The sequence below is a fragment of the Pyrus communis genome, chromosome 17 (assembly GCF_041283825.1).
Source record: "Pyrus communis isolate YQ-2024b chromosome 17, ASM4128382v1, whole genome shotgun sequence".
NCBI classification, from domain to species: domain Eukaryota; kingdom Viridiplantae; phylum Streptophyta; class Magnoliopsida; order Rosales; family Rosaceae; genus Pyrus; species Pyrus communis.
The window spans coordinates 1,888,227-1,915,745 of NC_142581.1; the positions used below are offsets into that span (position 1 = coordinate 1,888,227).

Here is a 27,519-nt window from a genome sequence, read left to right on the forward strand (position 1 = left end):
TTATCAATATTTAACCAGTATATTAGAAATATCGACGAAATTTGTCCATTTGAGCTGAAATTTAAGAATTTTTCTGGCATGTAATAAAATTTAGACTTCACTTCTGCTTTTTGTATTTTTCTCTAGATTTTTCAGTTCGACTGCATCAAATATATTTTGCACACTAATGCTAACTCGCTAACTAACACGACATGTGACCAAATTCATAAATGTAATTAATATTGTAATAATCTCCTAATTATCTTTTATATCAAGTTTAATGATAAAGGTAATTAATCTTGGAATGAGGATCCTCTTTGTAAGGATCATAGGGATCCTCAAATTACATCCGTTCATTGTATATTGTTCGTTAGGTACTGTTTATATTTAATTTTAAATAAAAAGATTTACAATGATTTCTGACCGAACAATATACGATGAACTGATGTTGTAGGAAATTGATCAATCTTGTACAAGTGTGGCCCACATTCACAAGCCACAACTCTTGGGACAAAATCTAGTATTGGGCCTTGTAAATTTAGGCCCAATTGTTTATTCTCCTAACTAACACAAAAATAAATATAAAAATAAAATTAGAAAAGGAAAATTCTAATCGCGTCTGCTGTAAGTCGTAATCGTATTGAAGAAGAAGAAGCAGCAGCAGCAGCAGCAGCTATGGGCAGCTTCCCCATTGCCCACAAGAAATTTTCCTTGGAAATTAAGGTATTTGGTTCTCAGTAATACGATGTGATTAGTTTTTTATTGGGTTTTTTCTTGTGTTTTTGTTGCTCACCCTGTTTGCTTAAATGCCTCTTCCAATATTGCTTCTGCAGTTCTGATTACATATGTATTAGGGTTTTGTAATTTGAGTTTAAATGTTATGGTGGTTTCTGTTGGCAGGGGAACAAGACGGATGTAGTGATGTGCAGTTATGATGATCATTTTCTTGTGAGATTTGGGTTCAAATGTTTTTGTTTGAATGGGGGCTGCAATATATATGTATTAAATTCTAATGTTTGGAACATTTGTTAGGTTATTGCAACTCAAATTGGAGCTATGGGCACCATACTGCAAGCCAGGTCTGCATATCTGTTGTCTTCGTTTATGGGTCCAAAACTTTGTTTTTTTGATCCGACGATATATGAGACGTAGGATCGGGGCAAAAAGGGTAGAGGAAGACCTAAGAAGACTGTGAAACTGACTTTAAGAAAAGACATGGAGTACTTTGAGCTAACGGAAAAGTTGGTGCAAAACCGAGCACAGTGGCATTCTAGGATTCATGCAACCGACCCCATTTAGTGGGATAAGGCTTTGTTGTTGTTTATGCAACGATATATATTCTAAACTACTCTTATCAACGGGGAGGGAGATTGAAAATTGGGTGGAAGTAGGCGAGCACATTATTGTGACCAATTGGCAGAAACCACATCTGCTTTGGGTCCAAATCTTTGGTTATTGATACAGAATTTTGGATCCAAATAGTGTTGCTGTCATTGATCTTTTTTATGCCTTTTGATAGCTCAATGTTACTATATGCTTATTTATCCATTGGGGGTTTCATAAGTGAATTAAATTTACGATTAAGGAGCTTATGTGGTGTTTTTTATTTTCATTATCAGGAAGGAGGAAGGGATGGCAATCCATCCGACATTCAACGTGTCTGTAATCTTCGGCAAGCGAGACGAGGTAAGCTATCCAGCGCAGTATAAGCCTGTAAGTTTTGTGTCCCTTGCTGACTAAAGTTTGTGCTCATTTGTGTGTCTTGCAACATCTGCAGCCAATGCTAGTGTCATGTGGTCGTCAACTTATTGAACACATCAGGTACATATCACCATTGATAGACGGTAACTTTTTGACTATACTGTTTCATCTCCTCCTAATTTAGTGACAGTTACTGATCCTGTAAAAAAATTCGGTGAAGACTGTCGAGGTTAACTTACAAAAGGTTAGCTAAACTGTAATGTCTAATGCAGTAGGTTGTTTTTTGCAGTAACTCAGGCTCCTCGAAGCCGTTAATGCTTTCTCTTGGTCTCAAAGATCATTCAGCGGTACTAATCATCGATTGTCTTACGATGCTTTTTGGCCAATATGCTGTTAGAAGTTGTAACATTCCAATTGTGTATTGCAGGAGACACTGAAAGGCATTGTTTCAGCTGTTATCGAGAATCGCTTCTGGTGATGGTGGGCTGCCATTAAAAGTTCCTCGATCTGCACTAACATTCCATCCGGGGTTCAACTAGAGCGTCATGGCGTCGGAATCATTCAGCTATCTACAAATAGGGTTGGTCGTTAAGTTGAATTACGTATTTTTACAATCCGTTGTGGTGTTTCGTAATCCAAATTGAATTGTGCTGTGAAATTAAGCTCATTTCAATCCGATTGAGACCAGTTTTTATCGATTTTAAACTTATCTGACTCGGAAAATGGTAAACCCGCTTCCAAATGTCTTCTAATATTTTCCTTAACGCGCACCAAGGCCCGCTCAAGGAAACGACCATGAAATTAGGAGAAAACGAAGACGAGAAATTGAACCAACATAAATTATAATTACAATATCAGTACGATAAATTACAGGTTACACAACGGGATTCAAAGCACTCGCATTCTCAAAATTTGAACGTCCGCACTAACACACATTGACACATATTGTACACTAGAATACAACACTAAAAAATTTGCTCTGCGATTCAACAGTAACGTGCAGACACCACGTACCATCAAAGCGCCGAGAAAACCGCCCACCGGTGTCCACAACACCGCCGCCATGCTTCATCTTCTTTTCTGCAGCAATTTCTGTTTTCCGGCCAAAACATTTATTTGACAGGCAGCGGTGGACTCTGGACATGACATTGCCGTCACGCATCATTTCCATATCTAACATTTTCATCTTTGTTGGGCATAGCTTTCAATTGCCTTTCTAACTGCAAATGAGAGAGATGACACCCTCTGATTACTTACAAGAACCGTTTGAAAACATCTCTTTTCTCGGCATAATACGAAAACTCTAACAAAAGCGTTTGAGATAGACACGAACCTGGGTATTTTTCAGCTTCTGTCTTTGCAATTGTTCGACAAGATTCCCAACACTGACATTACAGACAGAATATAAGTCGAATGTCTATATGCAGATCAACACCATCAAAAAGTATTTAATTACTCGAATACCTCTGTTGCAGATTAATGACGATAGACTGCAATTCTCTCTCCCGAGCTGAAGCTGGAGGTATCTGCATCAATGCCGTAAAGCATCGTCAAGCTCTAGTGCAAGCTTACAGTCCATTAAACAATATATGCAGTAAATAAACCCAGCCTTTACCTGCAAAAGGTCACTGGTGCTTTCGTCAGCGGACTCCCCTTGTATTCCTGCGTGAAGCTAAAAGTATTAAACCCAACAAAAATTTGCAGACAAAGCTAAAGGCCAAAATGTGAGATAAAATGTGGGGAAGTTACCTGAGGTCTGTTCCACGTATTTGATCAATTTAAATATTTCGTCCTGTTGCATGAAGAAAGAAAGTTTGAGACATAATACCTCTACAAAATGGTGTTAGCGATGAAAACTGGCACATACTCTTTGCAAGGTGTTTTGCTGCAGAATGCATTGTAGTGATGGGAGAATAGTGGTAGCTGTAAGGGGTGCGGTTGCTGGACCGGTTGAACTTCCAGAAGGACTAAACAAGCAGTTTGAAGGACCCTGGAAAAGAGATAGAAACGGTAATGGTTATTAACGCCTGAAAGATATCCCACTAAGTTGCACCCCTTTATGAAGTTAAACATCATAAACACGCAAATTAGACATAAAAACCCGACGAGTACTGAGCACAAATCTGATGGGAAAACTGAAACCAGTAGGTATCTCAAATAAGAAGCAATGCAATTCTATTGTTGAGAACCAATAACACTCCAGAATATATCGGTTATAAAATATCCGTACCTTGGGACTGAGTTCTGCAGAAGTAACCTTGAAGCGCCCCTTACGTTGGACAACTGCTCCTTCAGAAACATCCTCAGCTGCATAAACAGATGCACAAATGATAGAAGGTTTTTAAAGAGCATAAACGGGTGGAAGAAATCAGACATAAAGAATAAATGATGAGCACACAGAACTAGAAGAGACGAACCAGAAGCATGGCTAATGGCGTCTCTCTTCTGGCGATGCAACAATGGACCACTGTAGTTCCTCTCGGGTTGAGGTTTTGCTTGCAGATGATCCCTTCAAAACATATACAATATTTTCAACTCATAGGTAACAGAACCAAACTTTTGCACACAATTGCACAAAAAATACAATGATTGTCAGATGAGGATATCAAAAGAATCATACTGTAAGAGAATAAGACAATGATGGCAATGAGGATGTTAATACACTGAAGTCTATTACCATCAAAACCATATTCGTTACAGTTTCGTGAACTTTCATTGGGCAAGGCTCTAGGTGACAACCATGATGATCATGACAATTTCGACTCTGAAGAAATTTAATGACAATTTAGTTCAACAAAGGATGGTTCGTTCCTCAGTACTCTACATATACAACAAATGATATTATCATATGACACTTTCAATGCGCAAAATCTAAATTACAGTGTAGTTCCAACAAAGGATGACTCATAACAATGCTTTACTAGGCAACAAGAATGTGCACTGTGCAATTTTTGTGAGGAGCTCTAAGTAGCTATTATACTAAGTCAACAAGCAATTACATAGGGAATTCAAGGAGGGTTTTATTCAGCCAGAGTTAATGAGCATGCAAACAATGCTTGATGCAGTAAAGTGAAAGGGGGGATGCTCATTTTCTTCTGGTTGAGAAAAGGGGAAAACCAATAGAGCATTTTACCGATGATGTTAGAAAAAAGCACATTAAAAAACCCAATAAACTTCATCATAAGAACGCTTACCTCTCACCGTTGCCAATAACCTTTTTGGGAGAAAGCACACTATCCGGTAACAGTGAACCACTCAAAAAATTTTTAGGCTCGGGATTAACATGACGTGGTAAAGAACTACATTGCCCTGAAGTCTCACCTTCACTTCTCCCATTTTCTTGAGCAATGTTTGTAGGACTAGATGCACTCACATCATCCTCACAAACATCAAAACAGCCTCTGCATCAGAAAACACCTTGAAAGTAAGATAAAGGAATAAAACAAATTACATTTTAAAAACCAAGCAAACATCAGTAAATAAAAATATAAATATAAAGTCAAATCAAGATATAAGGTTATACAGAAAGGAATAATTACAATCCAATGAAATTAAATTGCTAAAGTTTTTTACTCTAAATAAAAACACAAAACATCTCAATAATTTTGGGAAAATCCATAAAGAAAGTTATTACTAGGATGCTACATAAAATGGATAAAATGCAATAACTTGCAGAAAACAGTTAAAGATATTGAATAATAATAATTTGGCAGACTGCATTACAGAATCTGTTTGCTGACAAAATCAGTTAACGTGATAAAGCTGAAGTTATAAATATGAGTGGATAATACGATTCCAGAAAAGGAAAGCATTCATACTTAAGTGCTTGAAGAGGTTTGATAGGAAACGAAGCCAGTGAGCTGTCCAAATCATGCAGATCGTGGAAGCCATCCTATATAGGCAGACGCCGAATGCATAAAATAATTGGAACTTCAAAAAATATGAGACAAGGGAGATGAATTTAAAGGGGCAGTTCGTATACCTCCTGATCAGGCACAGCATTTGATTGGATTTCCATCTCAATGGCTTCCCTCTCTGCTGGAAAACTAACATCTTCATGCTTGTCATTTTGCTTCGTACTTGGTGTATTGTGCATGTCATCCTCCTCAATCTGCAGGCAACAGTGTGTCAGTAATATGTAAATTAACAAAATAAATGATTGATAATGATAAAATGCAAATGTCGTGCATGAATCAAACCAACTGTTAGTTATACATAGGCTAGAAATTGATTTACTTACAAGGGCAGCCTGCTTTTTTAAATCCTCAAGGTTGAAATTCCAAGCACTGATTCCTCGGATATAAACTTGCTGCAAGTGAGAACATATATCCAGGATGATGTTGATAATTGGGTACCCGAAATCCAGGAATTAGCTTCTTAAATATTAAGGAGGAAAGTTTGATTACAGAGTCTAGTATAGCGCATGCACATACAGACATGTTCAAAAAGTGCTAAAGACCAGAATGTGGATAGAAAAGAAAGAAGTGAAGGTTGAAAGAAACTTAAATGCTGATGCCTAAAGACCAATCAAGACAACAACTAAACACCCAACTATTTTTATTGAACTTCGAAAAACTCTCACCTGTGATAACTGTTCATCCCCATAGAGAGCCTTATTCTGCACAAGAAGATCGGCTTCTTTTGCCTAAAACATAACCAAAAAAACACCACGTCAAAATGTGGTTGAAATCTGCCACGTATCGTAACTGAATAATAAAGTACAGAAGAGAATCTGGGAGTAGTAAGAGACCTTCAGCATCCTGAAACGTTCACCTAATGGAGCAAGACCCTCAAGGATGGTACGAGACAGATATTCAACAGGTCGTGCATGTTTGAAAAAATGGTGCTTCAAAAGTTTCTCTGAAGATGGACGCTTCTTTGGATCCTTCACTAAGCAAGCACCTACCATCTCCTTGAAAGACTGGAAAATGTAGCACTTTCATGAATTAAATTTGAGAATGGGAGATGTGAGTTTCAACTAGCCAACACAAACCTTTGAAAATCTCTTGTCTCTTTCATAGTCAAGGCCTGGGGGTGCATTTTGTAAAGTCATCAGCAAAACCTGCAACGGGGGGAAAAGAGCAGAGAAAATTTGTAATTCACACGGTAAGCACCAGTGAAGCACTTCTACTCAGACGAGCTCATATAAATATAAAAATTGAAGAAAATTACTTTCATCGGTGGATATTTAGAAAATGGGGCGTGACCGTGAGCAAGCTCAAGCGCTGTTATTCCAAATGACCAGATGTCTGCTCTGTAAATGGAGAAACAGGTAAAAATACAACATAAGAAACTTCAAGTTTTCAATCAAACATAAGGCTGCAGAGAAACAATGCATACAAAAAGAACAAAGAAATTAGCTAGGTATCCCACTCACTTGAAGTCATATCCATGTAATTGCTGCATAACTTCAGGAGCCATCCTGACGAGAAAGAGACAAAAGCAGAGTATTTTTATATAAAAGCTCAAAAGCCTTAAGCCAATCAAAAATGGCAAAACGACCTTTGATATTACACCATCCTATATAAGGCTGAAGGAGACGATTAAAAAAGAAGTACCAGCATGGAGTTCCAACAAACGTATTTCTGGAACGTTGTCTATCTCCAGCATCAAACATGCATGCGGACACTCCAAAGTCTGCTAACTTAACTGCACCGTTAGAGTCAATTAAAATATTCCCAGCCTGAAAATGAAGGTTAAGAACATAAATAAGAATACCAGTCATCATCCTTCAACATGAACATGTATGGATAAAAGTATGATCAGAAATTTGACGCGCAAGCTTGTCATATACCCAGGATCAATGTATTAAAAGGCGAAGGCATCCTATGGATAGCCCCGCCTAGGCATGAGGCGTGAGGCGAAGCCTCATGAGACTTAATTTTTATACTATATATTATATATTATATATATGTATATATTATAATACTTTGTAAAACAAATATTCATTGTCATTCAAAAGTGCACAAGTTATAAACAAGTATAATTCACATGCACAGAGTTTTGAATAGTGATACAAACATGACATCATTAAGGGCAGAATTAATCTATGCACAAAAACTAAAAATAAAAAATTCTCATGCATGAAAAGTAACTCTCCTCAAAAAATATTGGTTCCAAGGATACCAGTTTTCTACAAATTGTAGCCAATATCGTCACACTATTTTGTAATGAAGACATCAATAACAAAATCACCTGCCCTAAATGAAGTATACAAAAAATTATTGGTATTTTATAAGATAGTCGATTGTGGTACCTTCACATCTCTATGGATGAGGCCATGAGCATGAAGATACACAAGAGCTTTGAGAACTTCGTGCAATAAAGTTGCAATAACAGGCTCTTCAAACCCTTCAGGATAAGAAGATTTCATTATATGCAGGCAGGACCCCCCAGCCATGTATGGCATCACGACCCAAAGGCTGTGGCCAGAAGTGAACGAACAATGTGCTCGTAATAAATTTTGGTGATTAATCAAAGTCATTGTATGTACCTCCCGTCGGATACCATCCTGCAAAATTTGACAAGAAAGTTAGAATCGTAGATGATACTTCAACATTCCCTACTGAAGCCATGATGCGATGAGATTGATGCATAAGTTCAATTAGTCCATACATGTTAGACATAGAACTCAAGTGAACAAGATAAGGCAAATATAAACATCACTTAGAAACAAACAACTTGAAATTATAAATCAAATAAACATACAAATTGTGAGCTGCAAAAGAGAGTAAACCACATACCAGGTCGTTGTTACATTTTTCCAGATCAAGAACCTTGATAGCAACTATCTCATTAAGTGGTATACAGAGTGCCCTGTACACAGAAGCGCTGACACCTTCACCAACTTCTTCATATAATTTATATTCTTTTGCATCCAAAGGAAATCGTTTCTCTGATTCATACTCCATGGCTTCTTCTCAAATCACACTATTAAAATACTCTTTATTTCTTGATATCCCGACGAACAACAATAAAGTGTACCCCAAGGAGATAAGCATCAAATCAGTACGGGGTTTCCAATTCGATAGCATTTTCCCCTTCTTCAACACAAAATTGCAGATACATCCAGTAACTCCATCGAGATATTTTTCTCGCCATATGTTTCCATTTATAGCCTAATTAATTTCAGGAACTCATAAAAGAACACTAACTAATTACACAATATTGACATCTCCAATAGGCAACACTATGATTTCATCCACTACCAAAAGATTATTGATAAAACTTGTCGAACCAGTACGTAGCACCATACAGTTGGAGACCATACAAGAAAAGGAAAGTATCAATCTCAAGCTCTCACAAGATCACCTTGAATGTTTGTCCTATGACGTGCATCCGGATGGCGATGATTGACATCTTAGGAAAACATATGAACAGAAATCCTACAAAATCAAAGAGTGCCTTAGCGCAAGATGGAAAACAAGGAATGACTACTTCAGTGACCCAAGTATATCAAACACATACCAATGAGATTGATTCGTAACAAATTCCAATAAATAAAATTTAACCCAACAATGGTTATACGAACACCAAACAAAATCCAAACACAAATCATAGTTCGGTAATCAGTGACCAAATTCGGGATCCCAAAGTAACCAACTTCGTTGGAAAGTAAGAATCCACTAAAAATTGTATCCGAAAAACTCACAATCTTATGAAATATCTTGTTTGATCAGTTTCCAAACAATCCTCACTCCCAGAAAAGCAAAGACACAATCACCCCAGTTCAACTTTCTGTAAATTCATGCTTCTCTTCAACAATTTACTCATAATCTAAAAAAAAAAAAAAACTTATTTGCAATACAAGTCAGATAAGAATTGCGTTGCTGCAATCTACCATTCCAAATTTCCACATTTTCTTAATCAAATTCCAAAAATGCCAAACCATCTGAAATCATCCAAACCAAAATCCCAGTCGCCCATTTGCCAACCCCACCAATCCAAAGCATCAGATTCTCATCGTAAACGTTAAGAAATCAAATAAATTAACCAAAAACAAAACAAAAATAATAACTTTTAATTGCTGCTAGATAAGAATTGCGTTGCTGCAATCCACCATTCCAAATTTCCACATTTTCTTAATCAAATTCCGAAAATGCCAAACCATCTGAAATCATCCAAACTAAAATCCCAGTCGCCCATTTGCCAACCCCACCAATCCAAAGCATCAGATTCTCATCACAAATATTAAGAAATAAAATAAATTAACCAAAAACAAAACAAAAATAAAAACTTTTAATTGCTGTTGACTAAAGTCATAAGCTTGATCAGAAAAGTCAGCTAAAATTCAACAGCTTTAAGAGGGCTGACACTCACCAGCGACAGTACCGAGTGCGTCGGACCAGTTCCGTACCAGAAGGTGCACAACTGAATCCGAGTTTTGCTTCTGACAAAGATTCAAACAGAAATGGGAGAACTCTCTTCTGCCCCTATCCCGACAAAAACGACGTCGATTCAGGTCGATTTGCTCGTCGATTCAAATCCCCCGATTGTCTCTCTCCTCTTCCATCTCCTCCCTTCGCTCTATATCCTTAGATCGAATCTTTCACCGTTTTACTATTACGACCTTTAGAAAAGTGACGTGTAATGAAAAATCACATATTTACATTAAAATTAAAATGTTAACAATGATACTATTTATTTTATTTATTTTTTTTTTTTATCGTTAAAATTCAAAGTTTTTAAATTTTTTTTATTATTTTTTCTTTTTGTTGTTTTGTTTTCTAAAAATTTAGATACATAATTCAACAAGATAAATAAAAGATGCCCTTTCTTGTGCTTTCAGTTTTCGTCTTAATGGGATTGACAAACGGGTCTTGTTTATCATGCTTGTATTGTTTTTGTGTTATATTTATTATCTTAACAAGTTGTATTATGTCAAACTTATTATCTTAATGGATTTTTAACAAGTGATCTTATAACGACCTCGATTCATTAACGGTCGTGTCGTCTTATATTGAATTAAATTGTCGTGCAATAAATTGTTATACCTAATGTCTATATCTGCAAACGATATCTTATCGATTTCTTAACTGAATGACTTGATAACAAAGTGAATCATTAATGAATTCTTAAAGAGTTTTTAATGGGGGCTCGATAACACGAATCATTAACAGGTTAATTTGAAAACTATTATTTTGTGTGAGTCAATGAATCGTGCAATAAATTGGTGAGAGAGGATCCTTGCCGAATCCTCTTTATGAGGATTATGAGAATTCTCCAATCACATTCATTAATCATACATCGTGCGGCTAATTTTTGTCAGATACTGTTTACATTTAATTTTAAATAAAAAAATTACAATTATTTCTGACCGCACAATATACGATGAACAGATATAATTAAAAGATCTTCAAGATTCTCACAAAGAGAATCATGCAAGGATCCTTCTGGTAAATTGGTAAGCCAAATCTCAGTCTCGAGGAAATTATTAGGTGAGAAAAAATAGAACAATTTGTTGTTTATTTGTGAGGAAAATTCAAATGAAATATATAATTTTGGTAGAATTATATTCTGTAATTTTTCCACAAAGCAGCCAACCGTGATTGCACAGCGAGGTGGGGCCCGGCGATGAGATTTTAACTGGACTTGGTCAGTGAATCGGGGATGTTGTTGCATGCAGGGGATCCGAATCCGTGATTTTTGGATTTAGAACGGATTATTGACTATCTTGGGCTTGGGCTATGTTGTTCTCAACACAAATATGATAGTGGGTTGGGCCTTTAGTGCATTTAAAACAACTGCCACCCCGTACATATTAAGATGGGCTTGAAGTCGTCTTACTAAAATGGGATTGGCATTTCGGTTGAGGTTTTTTTTTTTTTTTTTTTTTTTGGAATAATGATATTTTGTTTTATGAAATATTATGGCGAAATTACACAATGAGTCACAAATAACAATAAGTTATCGAACACATAATTTATATGCCTTGAACTCAAAATTTTTCACTTACAAATGGAGAAAAGTGAAAGAAATATTACTAGATTGTAGTGCTATCATTTTTAGTTTAGTTGTTTGAAGAAAGTCGGGATTTTGACATAAAATTAATTAATAATATTCCAAATAGTAGTAACTCTATTGTACAAAAGTACATACAAGCTACCCTTTTTCCATTTTTAGATAAAAAAAGAAGATGCTCGGGGTTCGATAGCGTTACAATTTATACAATACAGAGCACTATTTTATTACGACGTATCTTTCTTGTCTTGATTGAATACATCATGGAAACAATCCTACGAGGGGTCTACTACGTCAATTCCGTAATGGGTTGGATAGAAAAACGCAAGAGCATGTTGAATTCACTTCCAACAATGTTAATAGTCAAAGGAAAGGAATCATCTCTAGATCTCTTCCTCCTAATCCACCAAATCAGAAGATCCGTGCCGTTAAAAATTGATCAAACGACTGAAGTTACTATAACGTTTAAAGTGAGTCCTTATTTGTAACTGTTGAATCAAATTTAAAAAACACGGAGCTCTTAATTTTGTGGATTAAGAAAAGAAATCCGGAGAGAATCGCTTTCCATAGTCAAGGACTAGTTGTGAGGGATTAGTTTAGTCATGTCAATAGCATTGTATTCCTGTCATAAAACTTGAATTCACTTTCAACAATGCTAATGGGCAAGCATTAGTTGTGGTTGGTTATTTTAGTCATGTCAAAAGCAGTCTAATCTTGTCATAAAACTTTTTTATTTGCGATTAGAGCTAACTCAACAATATTTTGACACTTGTATGAGTTTTTGTATTTAGCAATGATTAAGATGTGCAATTAATTTAGGGTTGTTGAAGAGTATGGCCAACATAAAAATTGTACATACTATATGAAGTGAAGTTGCACAAGCAAAGCGTGACAAATGGCAATGGCCACATGATGCGGATATCATATTTTCCGCAGAACAATACTTGACTACTAACTAGGAATTCTTACTTAAAATTTCTCAAAATTATTCGTTTTCAATTTATAGAATTTCGTGTTTATAATCATAACTGTTCATATTATAAATCATCTTATAAAGATCGTCTATGCAAAAAATAAATTAAAACTAAGATCGTTTAGTCATCAAACTAATTAAAAACAAATTAACAGTATTGGTAAAAGCATTACAAATCATCTAGTATTTACTACAATAGATTGACTAAACGACTTTAATTTAATTTTTTTTTTACAACGATGATCTTTATAATGTGATTCATAGTATGAACGGTTTTAATCATAAAAACAAAGCCTTATGATTAAAACGCTAAAAGTTTTGAGTAAGAGTTCTTACTCGTCTTTGAGTAGCTAAGTATTATTCTTTTCCGCACTTATTATATGTGTGATCTTTTTATGGTCTTAATCATGCTCAATGCGTATTAAATTTATGAATAAAAATTAAAAAAAAAGTAAAATTTTTAATACGTATTAATCAATAATACAAGCCACAAAAATGCTGCAAATAAAATAGACGGAGCAAATTTGAACAACATAATGTGCAATTGTGCATGGCTCGTGATAAATCATCATCAACAATTCCACGAAGTGGTGGGAGGTGGGCCCGCAACAAGGACATGAAATGGAGCCCCATCGTAATGGCACGTGGCACAGTGCATGCGTCCCAATTTTACCCCTAGAATTTATGCGTCTTACCTCCTAAGCACGGGACTCTTTTTGTCGGCCGGATGAGAACTCCCTAGGGTCTACTGCACACAAAGTGACTCCTCAACTGTTATTTGCTTGAAGAAACTTAAAGTTTAAGTTAACTATCACAAGATAGTTTCGTGGTAGGGGATGAATTATAGGTTTTTAGTTTACACGATATGTCTTGAATTTGATTTCTAGATTTTGTAAATAACACGATGATGGTATGGAGGATGCTCCAATAACTGAGTCTTTTTGGCCCTGAAAAGAAAAGACTGTGTGACAAAGCCACTAGCTGATCTTTTTATTTTTTTTATTTTTTATTTTTTTAACTTGAAATTTAGTTAAGTCAGATTTTAATTAACCACCATATGTGTTTTGCATTTGAGTTTTGTACTTAATTATTATCCAAAGACAAGAGTTTACAACTCGCCAAATACTCAATTCGGCCGAAGTTTCAATCGAACATCTTTTTCATCAGCTTCATTTGGATTGAGCATGCGATACCACATTTAGGGTATAGATTATAATAGCGGAGAGTAACGCTATCAAAACAGCTTGTGGCATTGTCCGCAAAGAAAATACAAATAGTACATGAGTTTTTTGGCCTTTCGTGAAAATATTGATGGACGAAATGTTTCCTACAAAAGCAATCTCGAACCGACCTTGACGAAGGAGTCTATATCATCACTAAAAGACTATATAAACAGAGGGTACATTTATTTCCACGTACTCATCCTAACGGATTGTACAAGTTTGGTCCTTATTTTTGAGTTAATTTTTGTGTGAGTTGATGTGTAGCGTACTTCATGTAAGCGAAAGCTGCTTTAGAAGCTAGAAGACAAAGGTGATGACTAGGCATGGTTCTTACTTTTGTTTGACCACAAACTACCACGGAAGGAGGAGAAACGGAAATCTGTGTCAAAACTTAAAAAATTTTGTGTCGCATGCAGTGGTCCTGAAGGAATGGAGGTGATGATTACGCACGGTTCTAACTTTTGTTTGACCACAAACTACCACAGAAGGAGACACGGAAATCTGTGTCAAAACTTTAAATTTTATGCCGCATGCAGTGGTCCTGAAGGAACGGAGGTGATGACTAGGCACGGTTCTAACTTTTGTTTGACCACAAACTACCACCGAAGGAGGAGACACGGAAATCTATGTCAAAACTTTAAATTTTGTGTTGTATGCAGTGGTCCTGAAGGAACGAAGGTGATGACTAGGCACAGTTCTAACTTTTGTTTGACCACAAACTACCACAGAAGGAGACATAGAAATCTGTGTCAAAACTTTAAATTTTGTGTCGCATGCAGTGATCCTGCAGGAACGGAGGTGATGACTAGGCACGGTTCTAACTTTTGTTTGACCACAAACTACCACCGAAGGAGGAGATACGAAAATCTGTGTCAAAACTTTAAATTTTGCGTCGCATGCATTGGTCCTGAAGGAACGGAGTAACTTTCAAAAAGTAGAGAACAACACTAATTAAATGCACAAGTTAAATTTGCAAAACTAAAGAAGACGGTAAAGTTCACATCACTAAATTAAATATGATTTATGGACTAGTATTAGTACTGGTTACTACTATTTCTGGTTACTTATGAGAAAGTGTTGAGAATAAATTTAATATTGTTGAAGGTTACACTTGTATGAGCTTTATATATAAGTTAATCTACTTTTTATATTGTCAATTAATTTTACTATAGCACCATAATTTTTTTTGTAGTATTAGAGCAAATTCTCGTAAGTGTGAAGTCCAACGACCACACGTGCTCTCACCCAATAAGTTTAACGTTAATTCTCATGCTAACATATAAAACATTGTACTTAAAACATGAGGTGTTAGTGAGTCCAGAAAAAGTCTCACTTTGAGAAAGCATCATTAGCGTTTCTCATAATACAAACTTACTCTCTATACATATAAGGATAAACATGTTTAAGATTTAAGGTAATCACAAGTGAAATAACTCAATAAAAATGATAGCTACGCTGTAGTTAGAATTATATACATATGTAATTACATAAATTTTACACAGGCACGTTGAAATTCCTTGAGCTTTTCTCTTTCTTTTTTTTCTCTGCTCGATTTTCCTCTCGTTTCTCTCTCTAAATTCGTGGCACAACAACTTAACTCTTGTAATTTATCCTATTTTTAAAGAGAAGTGTTATTGACACTCTAAAAATTTCATTCTACACTCCTCGCAAATGTATTTTTCTTTCTAAATATAGAAAATTTCGAATACCAATAACAATTTTCTTTTTAAATAATTATCAAATTTCCGATATAAACATACTATGTTCTTCCGTAAAATTTATAAATGTAGTTTTTTTTTTACAAGCAACGATAAATTGCCAACTCATTCACCATCTCAAACAATACAAGAAAACACGTCGTAGTTGTAGAAGAAGCAAGAAGGTAGGACTCAAGAGTCAAGAGGGACGGAAAGGACTAAAACAAGCAGCAACACAATCAGCCACTTGTGTGGCAAAGATTGTGATTGATCTTCATGCAACCTTACGTCACCTTTCAATGTCCACAGGCTCATACTACATCCGAAACAAGCCCCAATAGGCACATGAGTACCAATAATTACTTCCATTTATATCGCACTTGTACACCGTAATACAAACATTACTTAAATACCATCATATTTTATAATAATTTTACTTGAATTTTAATGCGTTTATTATTCACATATTATTAGTAAATTTTGAATTTATATAAATTTAATTTTATTATATGTGAACTAATAATATCACGTGACGGTGGTGATCCGAGACAGTGGTTTCGTGAATCACGTCCTATTTTATCTACCAATATATATCCACTTTCTCTCTCTTAGTCCCACCTTGTTTTTGCTTATTAAAGCGGCAAAGCAAACTACTACTCATACAAAGTTCACTTATTGTTTCTCTCTCTCTCTCTCTCTCTCTCTCTCTCTCTCTCTAGATTTTGAGCTGAAAACCAAACCAGCAGCCACAAGCAAGAGATCTCAGCAGAGCCTGCAATGGAAGTAAGGAATTCTCTGAAACACAACTTCTAGGGTTTCCTCAAATTCCACCGACCTAGTTTTCGTAGCTGTATACACAAAGCTTGTCATTTTCGTTGATATTTAAATCAACCCTTTTTTCTTATTTATTTATTTATTTTTTACTATATTTTATACGAAACAAATAATCAGCATGGAGCTTAAAGATGCAAACTTTGTGCACCCGCTTTGTTGCTCTGGGTAAGCAAGGCATTCAATCAATGTTCTTATGTGTTGCTCAAGTTTCGATCTTTAAGCTCTACCTCCGCTGAGGTTTCGTGAATTTTGGGTAGATTTTTGTTAATTATCTGTTACTCCATTGGCGTAGATTGGTGCGTAATTTCGCTTTCGTTGGTGAAATCGTTTGCTTAATTTCGTCGAAACTTCGTGTTTTTGGAAGTTGGTGTGACTTGTTTTGTTGTTTGGTTGGTGATTTTCCCGGAAAGTGAAAGGGAAATGTGGGTAGGAATTTGAGTGAGGAGTGAGGAAAAGGAAAAATACCTCGATTTTGAGGTGGAAAACGCTGCTACAATGACGGAAGGGCGGAGGAGGAGAGGGATACATTTTAGCAAACTGTATTCGTTTTCGTGTATTCGATCTCCTTTCGTTGATAGTCATCCCCAAATCGGGGAAAGAGGGTACTCGAGGGTGGTGCATTGTAATGAGCCGGATAGTCCGGAGGCGCTTCAGTTGAGATACGGGGGAAATTATGTTTCGACTACCAAGTATACGGCAACGAATTTCATTCCCAAGTCTTTGTTTGAGCAGTTTAGGAGGGTTGCCAATATATATTTTCTTGTTGTAGCTTGTGTCTCGTTTAGTCCGTTGGCACCTTTTAAAGCTGTTAGTGTTCTTGCACCGTTGTTAGTGGTGATTGGAGCTACTATGGCTAAGGAAGCTGTTGAAGATTGGCGGCGAAGAAAACAGGTAAACGTTTCTGGATTATATAGATGCCGATGCGTTACACATTTTGCACTGTCGATTTTACATTTTTACTAGTCATTTGAAGCTACAGCTTAAGCTTATTTAGTCATGATTGGATTAATCTGGGCTAAAGTTGGATTAGAATTGTGGTTCTCGATTAATCGGACAATGAACATATATGTAGTAATTTTTGTTGCCACAGTATATTAAGATTTTGCACCGGTTGAGATTGTGCAGATTTCTCTTATTTATATGTGCTTACTTTCTATATCCAAAATTGGTGCAGCATAGCAACATTATTAGGAAATATCTTCAAAATAATATATTGATGATTAATTATTTGTTTTTCCTAATTGGTTTGGCTATAAATTTGAAATTGTTTCAGGACATTGAGGCAAACAATCGAAAGGTTAGAGTTTATGGTAGGAATTATGCATTCTATGAGACCAGATGGAAGAAACTCCGGGTTGGTGATATTGTGAAGGTCCACAAGGATGAGTACTTTCCTGCTGATCTTCTGTTACTTTCGTCAAGCTATGAGGACGGAATTTGCTATGTTGAAACTATGAACCTTGACGGAGAAACTAATTTGAAATTGAAGCATGCATTGGAGGTGACATCTCATCTTCAGGATGAAAAATCCTTGGAAAACTTTAAAGCGGAGATCAAGTGTGAGGACCCAAATGAAAATCTGTATTCATTTGTTGGGACTTTGTTCTATGATGGAAAGCCTTACCCGCTTTCCTTACAACAGATGCTCTTAAGAGACTCTAAGCTGAAAAACACTGAATATGTCTATGGTGTTGTTGTCTTTACCGGTCACGACACAAAAGTGATGCAGAATGCGACAGATCCTCCTTCAAAGAGAAGCAAAATCGAGAGGAAAATGGATAAGATAATCTACATTCTTTTCAGTACTCTTGTTGTGATAGCCTTTACTGGATCTGTCTTTTTTGGAATCAACACTAGACGAGATATAAGTGGTGGAAAAATGAGAAGGTGGTATCTTCGTCCAGATCATACAACTGTATTTTATGACCCCAAAAGAGCAGCACTTGCGGCTTTTTTCCATTTCTTGACTGCCCTTATGTTGTATGGATATTTAATACCAATATCTTTATATGTGTCGATTGAGATTGTGAAGGTATTACAGAGTATATTCATTAACCAAGATCGGGAAATGTATTACGAGGAAATGGATAGGCCAGCTCATGCACGCACATCTAATCTGAATGAGGAACTTGGTCAGGTTGATATGATACTTTCTGACAAAACAGGCACACTGACATGTAATTCCATGGAGTTCATTAAATGTTCGATAGCAGGCACTGCGTATGGCCATGGTATAACAGAAGTGGAGAGGGCACTGGCAAACAGAAGGGACGGAGTTGATAGACTGCATGAAACTGGTAATGTATCATCTGATGTTTTAGATAGTGCTAGTTATAATGTTGACTCTGGAAAGTCAATAAAGGGTTTCAACTTTAGAGACGAGCGCATCATGAATGGGCAGTGGGTCAATGAAGCTCATTCAGATATCATACAGAAGTTTTTTCGGGTTTTAGCAATCTGTCATACAGCCATTCCAGTCGTTGATAAAGCATCAGGAGAAATAACCTATGAAGCAGAGTCACCAGATGAAGCAGCTTTTGTCATAGCTGCCAGGGAGCTTGGGTTTGAGTTTTTCGAAAGGACACAAACAAGCATATCATTGCATGAGTTGGATTTTGAAAGTGGGAGGAAGGTTGATAGGTGAGTTCCATTCGTACTTTGACCTGTTTATTTTTATATAAAAGCTCCTTGTATTGTTTACGTGGCTGGGAAGCCATAACTTCTGACACATATTTAGCTAAATTAAGTACCCAATTATGGGCTGTTAGAACCCAGGTAAGACATTCCCACTTTGCATATTTAATTCTGAGTCTAGAAATAGATCAATGGCCCAGGATTAACTACTCACTACAGCCTCTGTGTTGTATAATACATATATGGCATGCGCCTACCTACACATCTGTTACAATTCAGTGACTTTAGTCTTATTATGACTAAGTTTATTTATCCCAGGGAATACGAGCTTCTTCACATCTTGGAGTTCAGCAGTTCTCGCAAAAGGATGTCAGTAATTGTAAGGAGTCCAGAAAATAAATTATTGCTCCTTTGCAAGGGTGCAGACAGGTTAGACTCTTGAGTGCTCATGCTTAAGGCTCACGTTTGAAGTTGCAAGTTGGGTTTTTAAAATTCCATGATTTTCATTTATCTGTACATATTCAGTGCGATTCTGGAAAGGCTTGCAAAAGATGGGCGGCAGTTTGAGGATCAGACCAAGGAGCACATTCATAGATATGCTGAAGCAGGTTTAAGAACCTTGGTGATTGCATACCGCGAGCTTGGTGTAGAAGAATTTGAAATATGGGCGAAGGAGTTTGTGAAGGCTAAAGCTTCTGTAACTGAAGATCGAGATGTACTGGTGGACGGAGTTGCTGATAAGATTGAAAGGGACTTATTTCTGCTTGGTGTGACAGCTGTTGAAGACAAACTGCAAAAGGGGGTGAGTACTGAATTTTGATGGTATTTTTATTTTTTTTTTGGTGAGTCCTTTCACCTGGATAAGATTATTGTTATTGTGTCCTCCCTTGAATTTGGAGCCCTGTACAACTTCACATTATGTGAATTGGAAGTTCATATCAAGAAACAAAAAACTAGAGCCCATTTTATACCGAGAAAGGTTTGTTTGTGTTCATGGAAATTAATTCTGTACGGATATTGTTCTCTCGGATACAGGTGCCTGAATGTATCAATAAGCTTGCCCAAGCTGGGATTAAGATATGGGTATTGACGGGGGATAAGATGGAAACTGCAGTTAACATTGGGTATGCTAGCAGTTTTTGTGCTTAGATTATATTTTTCTGATACTTCATTGTGTGCTTAGATTATATTTTTCTGCAAGTTACAGGTTACAAGTGTTGTAAATTTTACAGGTATGCTTGCAGTTTACTTAGACAAGATATGAAACGGATTGTCATCAGTCTCGATTCACCAGACATAAAAGCCTTGGAGAAACAAGGGGATAAAGAGGCAGTTGAGCAGGTACAGAATTCCTAAAGCAAAAATCCAAGACATTATTTTTTTCCCTTCTTTTTTCTTCTTCCGTGGTGTAATTTCTGAAACCATGATTGTTTTAAGGCTTCTCTTGCAAGCATAAGGGAGCAAATTAGAGAAGGCATTTTGCAAATTAATGAAGCTAAACAAAGTCCGAATCAAGCTAAATCGTTCGGCTTGGTAATTGATGGGAAGTCCTTGGAATTTTGTCTCAAGAAGGATGTCAAAAATTCGTTTTTTGGGCTTGCAATTACTTGTGCTTCTGTTATATGCTGCCGCTCTACGCCCAAACAGAAAGCTCTTGTAAGTATCTCGATCATGCTCATGAGCATATCCATTCAAATTATCTACAGTTTTTTCATAAGGCCAGTTGCTGACATCAAATAATCTGATTGAACTACAAAATCTGTGCAGGTTACGAGATTGGTAAAACTCGGAACAGGTAAAATAACACTTTCTGTTGGTGACGGTGCAAATGACGTTGGCATGCTTCAAGAAGCTGATATTGGAGTTGGCATTAGTGGTGTTGAGGGGATGCAGGTGACCATATTTTTTGTGTTAATCTGATTTTTACGGGTTTTTTTTTTATTTCCAAGATAAGTAACTGGAAATCAGTGCAATTTTGAAAGTGAGATAGAGGATGTGTTTGTCTATTACACTATTCACCGAATCAGAGTACTTTTGAAAGAGAGAATAGAGCATGCATCTGTCTACAACGCTATTTGCCAGCAATTGCTTGTTTTTGGTGTCAGACTCTCAGACATATAACTTGCATATTTTTTTTTTTAAGACCCAGCTTCAAATTCCATTTGATTCCTGAATGCAGGCGGTGATGGCAAGTGATTTTGCAATTGCTCAATTCCGTTTTCTGGAGCGTCTCTTGCTTGTACATGGGCACTGGTGCTATAGGCGCATATCAATGATGGTAAAATATGCCTCTTATAATTGTAACAAACAATACTTGAAAAAGAAAGCAATAGATTTCGTACCCAGTTGATACGTGCTGATCTATTCTTTTTGGTTGATGCAGATATGTTACTTCTTCTACAAGAACATTACATTTGGGTTTACTCTGTTTTGGTTTGAGGCCCATGCTTCTTTCTCTGGACAGCCTGCTTACAACGACTGGTACATGTCATTCTACAATGTCTTCTTCACATCACTCCCTGTAATTGCTCTTGGCGTCTTCGATCAGGATGTTTCTGCGCGGTTATGCCTCAAGGTATACAATTTTCTCTTTTGTAGAGTTTATATACAAATAAGGGAAAATAATATGATATTCAGGGTGAATGAGTGATCCACACGATATAGTGGTAAGGTGACAATTGACTACAAATTCACGATTTACGCTCTATATTACTGCTATAGCTTTGTATGTCCGTAATTCCATCTTCTGGTAGTAAGTATCAAATCTAGTAACAAGTTCTTTACGGATGTTAAGAACCAAAAGGCGTATAATTATCGTCATGGCTTGTCATATATATTGTTTATTTTCATCTTTTTGGACTGGAATTTTTACGGCTCATGCTTTGTTCTTTTGACAGTATCCTTCCTTGTATCTGGAGGGAGTAGAGAATATCCTCTTCAGCTGGCCACGAATACTCGGTTGGATGGTTAATGGCGTTTTGAGCTCCATAATTATCTTCTTCTTCACCACGAATTCCATGATTGGCCAAGCTCTCCGAAAAGACGGTAAAGTAGTTGACTATGAAGTCCTAGGGGTCACAATGTACTCTTGCGTAGTTTGGGTCGTAAATTGCCAAATGGCACTCTCCATCAACTACTTCACCTGGATCCAGCACTTCTTCATCTGGGGCAGTATCGCCTTCTGGTATATATTCTTAGTGATATACGGCTCTGTCTCACCAAGCGTATCCACAACAGCACACAGAGTTCTCGTCGAAGCCTGTGCTCCCAGTCCTCTGTTTTGGGTGGTCACCCTTCTCGTTACTATCTGCACTTTGCTGCCGTATTTCTCATACAGGGCTTTCCAGACACGGTTCAAACCAATGCGTCACGATGTAATACAACAGGAACGATTAAATGGCTCAGACAACGAGACTTCCGGTGAATTGCCTCTGAGATTCAGTAGCAAACTGCAGCACCTGAAGCAGAGATTGAGGGAAAGAAGGTCGTGAAATGCGGTCCCGGGATCGAACTTTGTGTATGTAATCAGGGGATAGTTTGGTTTTGTGAATATGTTTGACAGTTTGAGAGAGGTATTCTTAAGAAAAGTCAAGTAGGGCAAATGGCCAATTAGTGTGTTGTAGATTAAGGGCTTTGTAGGTTTTTACCATGTAAAGCTGATATATATCATCAAATTATCAAACAAAAAGGGAAACCCCAGTGTGGCAAAAGCTTAAAGCGAGTGGAATCAAAATTAAGAGTTGGTTTATATGTGATTCAATATCTTAATGAATAGGCTGTTGGGTTTCTACTTATGCGCCTCTGACTTTGAAACTCCCTCCTCCCATAAATTTTTTGAAAAGAGACGACACTATATTAATGACTGCAAATAAAGGTTACATCAACTTTTGGATGAGGAGATCCTGAATAATATCAGGAGAATCCTTGAACCAAACTATTATGTTGCCAATTCAAACAGCAAACTGAGCTAAGGCAAATTGTCTACCCTCCTGTTCGGGTGCACTTCCCATTTCCTTCTATTTTGTGCGGTCACGGTTAAGCCACGTCAATATTTTATATTAATTTTTTTTTATAGAGATAATAAGACAAAAAACAATAGTAATATAAAATGTTAACATGGCTTAACCGTGACCGCACAAATAAGAGGGGATGAGAATGACACCCAAACAGGAGGGCAGACAATCTGCCTCCAATCTATGGGCTACCCCATTACAGGTTCTAGGGACATACATGAACTGTTTAACTTGAAAAGTCGATGCTACCTGCGACATGTCCTCCTCAAGCAAGCCAATAGCAGAAAAAACACTTAGTGTGATCGTTAATTGCAGCAAGAGCCTGAGTAGAATCACTCCCAACACATTGTTCGATGAACAAGTTCAATGCGATTCAGATTTCAACTCCTCATCAATTTAGTCTCTCAAATTTAATTCCTCCAATTTCGATTACGAATTAGTAAACATGTCAAAGATATCTTTCTAGAGGAATAGAACAACGCCACCGGCGCCACCGGCTGCAGCCACTAAAAGTAGATTAAAACCAGCAATCGCAGCCTGTAGATTTGACATTGCTCTATGAATTAACAATAAAACACCATGATTAAAAATGATAGTGCATGCACGGATAAAGATTTGATGTAAATGCATAGTGATTACTGCAAATCTTATCCCACTAAATTAACCACCCACTAGCCCTGCAGATCAGCATCGACATCAAGAAAATAACTAAGATATTAATTAAGCAGAGGTTAAAGTTCAATCCACGTGTGTAAATTATATTATATATTTGTTTAGGATTAACACTAATCACTGTTTAAGCGCAACCCAATAAGACGTTTGGCAAATTGGCATGCATCTGATCTGGCCGGCTTGGCATTGTTTATTGAGAAGCCCAAAAGTGCTAGTCTGGCAGGAGAAGGTCAATGTGCTTTTGTTGTTGCCCTGTACTTTTGAAATAAGCACTTTTCACGAACTGAACACAATCTTCTTTTTCTAGATCTTTTTGGTAAGTGGGTTGTTGTGGCCGGACTCGTAGTCAGAAGATCTTCGTAAAACGTTATTTAACGGATTTTATGATTATTTGCGGGATGAGAATCTCATCCGGATTCAAATAGTAGGGATTACATGAATTTTCACATCCTAATCGTTCATTGTATATTGTGCGGTCAATTTTCGTCATGAACTATTTGTGTTTTATTTTACATAATAAAATTCAAATGATTTCTGATCGTATAATATACGATAAACGACTAGAATGTGAGGATTTATAGGATTCTCACCATTTGGATCCGGATGGAATCCTCATCCATTATTTGGGAGCTTCGTTTTTCCTTAAAATACTGAGGTGACTTTGACATTCATGACCAAATGGTTGGCTTCTCCCCAACTTCAAAACGTTTCTCATGTTTGCCTAAATGCTAAAGCACTCCAATTGCTTCTAAATGTACTTTTTTAGTGTGACTGAAATACGAAGCGATTCGTCACATGTTATTATATAATTAGAGAAAAGTTTTTGTTTTTTTTTTTTCAAGTATCCTTCTAATTGTATAATGATGAGTGGCATACCGTTTCGTATTCCTGTCACACTTAAAAAACCTCTCATTTATTAAGGTGGAAACACTAGTGACAAATCACAAATGATGTATGCATCACTCTTTTGTGTGTGCAAGTAATCATAATTTGCTTATAATGTATGAGTTCATCATTTATAGGTAAGAATGAATGACTTTTTAACTATAAAGAGTTGAGCTTTGTTATGCTAAGTATAACTTTTAAAAAGAAAATATCGTTGTTTGTTGTGCTTGCTTCCTAAAATAAGGACCGTAACAGTCAACCCCAACCCTCGATGTCGAATTGGTCATCAAGTTGCTTTGCTAGCTAGGTTGGGCAATGATCCTCTTGTAAGTTCACATATGAAATCTTGTTAAGACGTCTCGTTCCTCGAAATGATAAAACTCGATAGATTTCTTGCAACATTTCTGCAACTACCACACATGTTGGCAAGATTCAGAATTTCATACAGTCCATTCGGCTAATAGGAGCGACAAACCATATGTGCGCAGGGACGCAATCAATGCAGAGAAATGTTATGCAACAAACATGCAAATAAAAATATGTATATTCGTATGTTTAAAATGCTTAGAAAGATATCAAAGAATCAGAAAGATCCATACACATAAGGTCACCAATTAGGCAACGATACATATAAAAACCTCATAAGTCAATTATTGGAGAAATTTGTCAGTTACCCGGGAACATACCTGATACATCAAATGTTATAATACAATTAGTTGATTTTTTTTAAAAATTTTTAATCAATTGTATTATTATACTTAATGGACCTAGCTGTATTCTCGGCATGCTGAAAGATTTCTTCAACTACTGGTCAGGATTTTTTTTTAAATATTAATAAACACGTAACTCGCATTTGGCATGGTTTTGCGGCTTCTTGTGCCTTCCAATGAGGAGTCTATTTATTTTCCAGAGTTTAGGCCAAATTGCACAATGATAATAATAATAATTAAAATATTGCTTCCAAAACAGGTTAACATATCCCTTTAATATGGTTTCTCTGTCAATTATCTACAGCTAACCTGTTTTCTTCTGGGATCACAATCCTCTCATGAGCCAAGGATGAGAATCCTTTTGAGTAAGTCTATCGGGTCGTTTAAATTTTATTCAACGGCTACAAATAGAGAGCTTTTCTAAAAATTATAATAATTGTGTCTGTTGGATAAAATTTGAACGGTCCGATGACTTTACTCAGGAGGATCCTCATTCTTAGCTCAGGAGAGGATCTTGACCCTTTCTTCTGATGCACAAATTTCCTTCTAGAAGTCCAGGTGGCCCCCACGAGATTGGCATGCGAGATAGCAGTATCTCAGGTTCTGGAACACAAAAAATAAGTGCAAACACTCCTGTCGTTTCCGTATTTTTTGTTATAATACTTACATATTTTAATACAATTACCATTAGACGACCCAAAAAATAATAAGTTCATTTGAAAGTGTTTTTAAAATTATTTGAAGCTTGTTTAGAAATACTTTTAAAATGATTAAAAATGCTTTTGAAGAAAATATTTTTAGTAACAATCCTTACTAAAAATGCTAGTAAATCTTGGAAAGCACTTAAAGTGTTTACTGGAATAAGCACATAACTGGTGCTTCTTGTAGAAAGCACTTTAAGTGCCTTTGAAACCCAAAAATATATTCTCTAAAAGCGCATTTAGTCATTTTAAAAGCATATCCAAACGAGCACTTGATAAGAGTGTTTTTGGGACCAATCTTAAAAAAAAAAAAAAAAAAAAAAAAAACAAGTGAATCTTGAAAAACCATTTGAAATACTTCTTGCAAGAAGCACATAACAGTTGCTACTTGTAAGAACTCAAAAGTACTTTCACAAAAAACAATTTTAATTACTTACAGGCACTTCTAAACGGGCTTGACATCTCAAATCAAAATAAAATTGTAAAGTTACTTTACAATCACATCTTGATAATTTATTGAGAACTTTAACGAAAAACTTTCGGTACTGTTCATTTTAACGAAAAATCACATTTTTACATTAAAAAAATCAATCATGATACTATTCACTTTACCCTTTATTTTTTTATTACTGTTAAAACTCAAAGTTTTCCAACCATTTTCGTTATTTTTTCTTAATTTATTTGGTTAAAAAAAAATTTGCGCGATTAAAAATAGAATTAAAATCTCATGAAAAATGTCAAGTTCCTAATATATACCTTTCTATTTTCCACGCGCTGATTTCTTTCCATTTGTCTTCCTCAATGTCCACATACTCTGCTTTTCTTATCCGCCTTTGCCACCGTATCCAGAAACGCGGACGCGTCCGTCCAAGAAGCTCACGCGCTGACGTGGATGCAGTTAAGAAAGTACGTAACGCCGAACGTGTGAAGAAGGAAAGTTTACCGAAGCATCTCCCGTCTTTAACTCAACACGCCCGCTCAACCCTTCACCAATAAACTAGAAACAAGAAAAGCACTCAAAACATGATGTCATGACATTCGATATCAAATCTTCTGCACTCAAAACGCTCTACAACATTTTTGTGCTTTATTTATTTATGTAAAACGTGTTTTTTTACTCAATTTATCGTAGCATTGTATTTTTTTTTATTGAAGAGATTTGAAAAGTTAACACATCAAGTGGAGTTTAAATGAATAATCAGGTGTCAACAAAAGATATAAGTCACATAGAGGTCATTAAGTGCTCATTTGAAAGTGTATTTAAAATGATTAAAAATGCTTCTAGAGAAAATATATTTGAGTTTCAAAAGCACTTGAATTACAAGAAACACTAATTATGTGCTTCTTTCAGAAAATACTTTAAGTATTTTTTTAAAATTTACTTGCATTTTTACGACAAATTAGTTTCAAAAATATTTTTATCAAAAACGTTTTTAATTATTTTAAAATAATTTCCAAACGAACTCTTAATCGAAGCTTTCACACTAATATCACACCTTCAATAGTTAATAATTAATTATTACAACCATGCCTTTCT

General features: G+C 36.2%; 3 protein-coding genes across 5 annotated transcripts; 2 read left to right on the forward strand and 1 right to left on the reverse strand.

The window, feature by feature from the left end:
* Positions 1 to 565: 565 nt before the first annotated feature.
* On the forward strand, positions 566 to 2,385 carry LOC137749555 (proteasome assembly chaperone-like protein). Its single transcript, XM_068489667.2, has 7 exons — positions 566 to 702; positions 880 to 927; positions 1,012 to 1,058; positions 1,599 to 1,665; positions 1,757 to 1,800; positions 1,970 to 2,027; positions 2,108 to 2,385. The coding sequence occupies exons 1-7, from the start codon at positions 655 to 657 to the stop codon at positions 2,156 to 2,158; spliced, it is 363 nt and encodes a 120-aa protein (XP_068345768.2). The 5' UTR covers positions 566 to 654; the 3' UTR covers positions 2,159 to 2,385.
* A 120-nt stretch (positions 2,386 to 2,505) lies between these two features.
* Positions 2,506 to 10,287, reverse strand: LOC137749554 (Protein kinase superfamily protein). Its single transcript, XM_068489666.2, has 21 exons — positions 10,000 to 10,287; positions 8,424 to 9,065; positions 7,937 to 8,191; positions 7,239 to 7,363; positions 7,058 to 7,102; positions 6,853 to 6,934; positions 6,674 to 6,742; positions 6,431 to 6,601; positions 6,263 to 6,325; positions 5,921 to 5,989; positions 5,663 to 5,791; positions 5,499 to 5,572; positions 4,875 to 5,081; positions 4,098 to 4,189; positions 3,911 to 3,987; positions 3,548 to 3,670; positions 3,430 to 3,472; positions 3,296 to 3,342; positions 3,145 to 3,206; positions 3,014 to 3,065; positions 2,506 to 2,900 (listed from the first exon to the last, which is right to left on the reverse strand). The coding sequence occupies exons 2-21, from the start codon at positions 8,589 to 8,591 to the stop codon at positions 2,835 to 2,837; spliced, it is 2,019 nt and encodes a 672-aa protein (XP_068345767.2). The 5' UTR covers positions 8,592 to 9,065; positions 10,000 to 10,287; the 3' UTR covers positions 2,506 to 2,834.
* A 5,873-nt stretch (positions 10,288 to 16,160) lies between these two features.
* LOC137707751 (putative phospholipid-transporting ATPase 8) lies at positions 16,161 to 22,749 on the forward strand. 3 transcript variants are annotated; one of them, XM_088689420.1, is made up of 13 exons: positions 16,161 to 16,316; positions 16,485 to 16,532; positions 16,660 to 17,258; positions 17,641 to 19,007; positions 19,320 to 19,430; positions 19,527 to 19,803; positions 20,037 to 20,125; positions 20,234 to 20,342; positions 20,439 to 20,657; positions 20,769 to 20,894; positions 21,181 to 21,279; positions 21,385 to 21,576; positions 21,899 to 22,749. In XM_088689420.1, exons 3-13 carry the CDS (start codon positions 16,863 to 16,865, stop codon positions 22,490 to 22,492), a joined length of 3,579 nt encoding a protein of 1,192 aa, XP_088545546.1. In that variant the 5' UTR covers positions 16,161 to 16,316; positions 16,485 to 16,532; positions 16,660 to 16,862; the 3' UTR covers positions 22,493 to 22,749. The 3 variants fall into 3 exon arrangements, with proteins under 3 accessions (XP_088545546.1, XP_068302764.2, XP_088545545.1); XM_088689419.1 differs by lacking the exon at positions 16,485 to 16,532 and having other exon boundaries at positions 16,208 to 16,316; XM_068446663.2 differs by having other exon boundaries at positions 16,193 to 17,258.
* The last annotated feature ends 4,770 nt before the right edge of the window (positions 22,750 to 27,519 follow it).

Bases quoted from the DNA above. Each gene is read 5' to 3' on its own strand.
- LOC137749555 (XM_068489667.2), top strand. From the start codon at position 655: ATGGGCAGCTTCCCCATTGCCCACAAGAAATTTTCCTTGGAAATTAAG. The intron at 1,059-1,598 runs GTCTGCATATCT...TTTCATTATCAG, and splicing joins GGCACCATACTGCAAGCCAG to GAAGGAGGAAGGGATGGCAA. The intron at 2,028-2,107 runs GTACTAATCATC...TGTGTATTGCAG, and splicing joins GTCTCAAAGATCATTCAGCG to GAGACACTGAAAGGCATTGT.
- LOC137749554 (XM_068489666.2), bottom strand. From the start codon at position 8,591: ATGGAGTATGAATCAGAGAAACGATTTCCTTTGGATGCAAAAGAATAT. The intron at 4,190-4,874 runs GTAAGCGTTCTT...TATGTTTTGAAG, and splicing joins GTTATTGGCAACGGTGAGAG to GGATCATCTGCAAGCAAAAC. The intron at 3,343-3,429 runs GTAACTTCCCCA...AGCTTCACGCAG, and splicing joins ATACGTGGAACAGACCTCAG to GAATACAAGGGGAGTCCGCT.
- LOC137707751 (XM_088689420.1), top strand. From the start codon at position 16,863: ATGACGGAAGGGCGGAGGAGGAGAGGGATACATTTTAGCAAACTGTAT. The intron at 19,431-19,526 runs GTTAGACTCTTG...GTACATATTCAG, and splicing joins CTTTGCAAGGGTGCAGACAG to TGCGATTCTGGAAAGGCTTG. The intron at 20,126-20,233 runs GTATGCTAGCAG...TAAATTTTACAG, and splicing joins GAAACTGCAGTTAACATTGG to GTATGCTTGCAGTTTACTTA.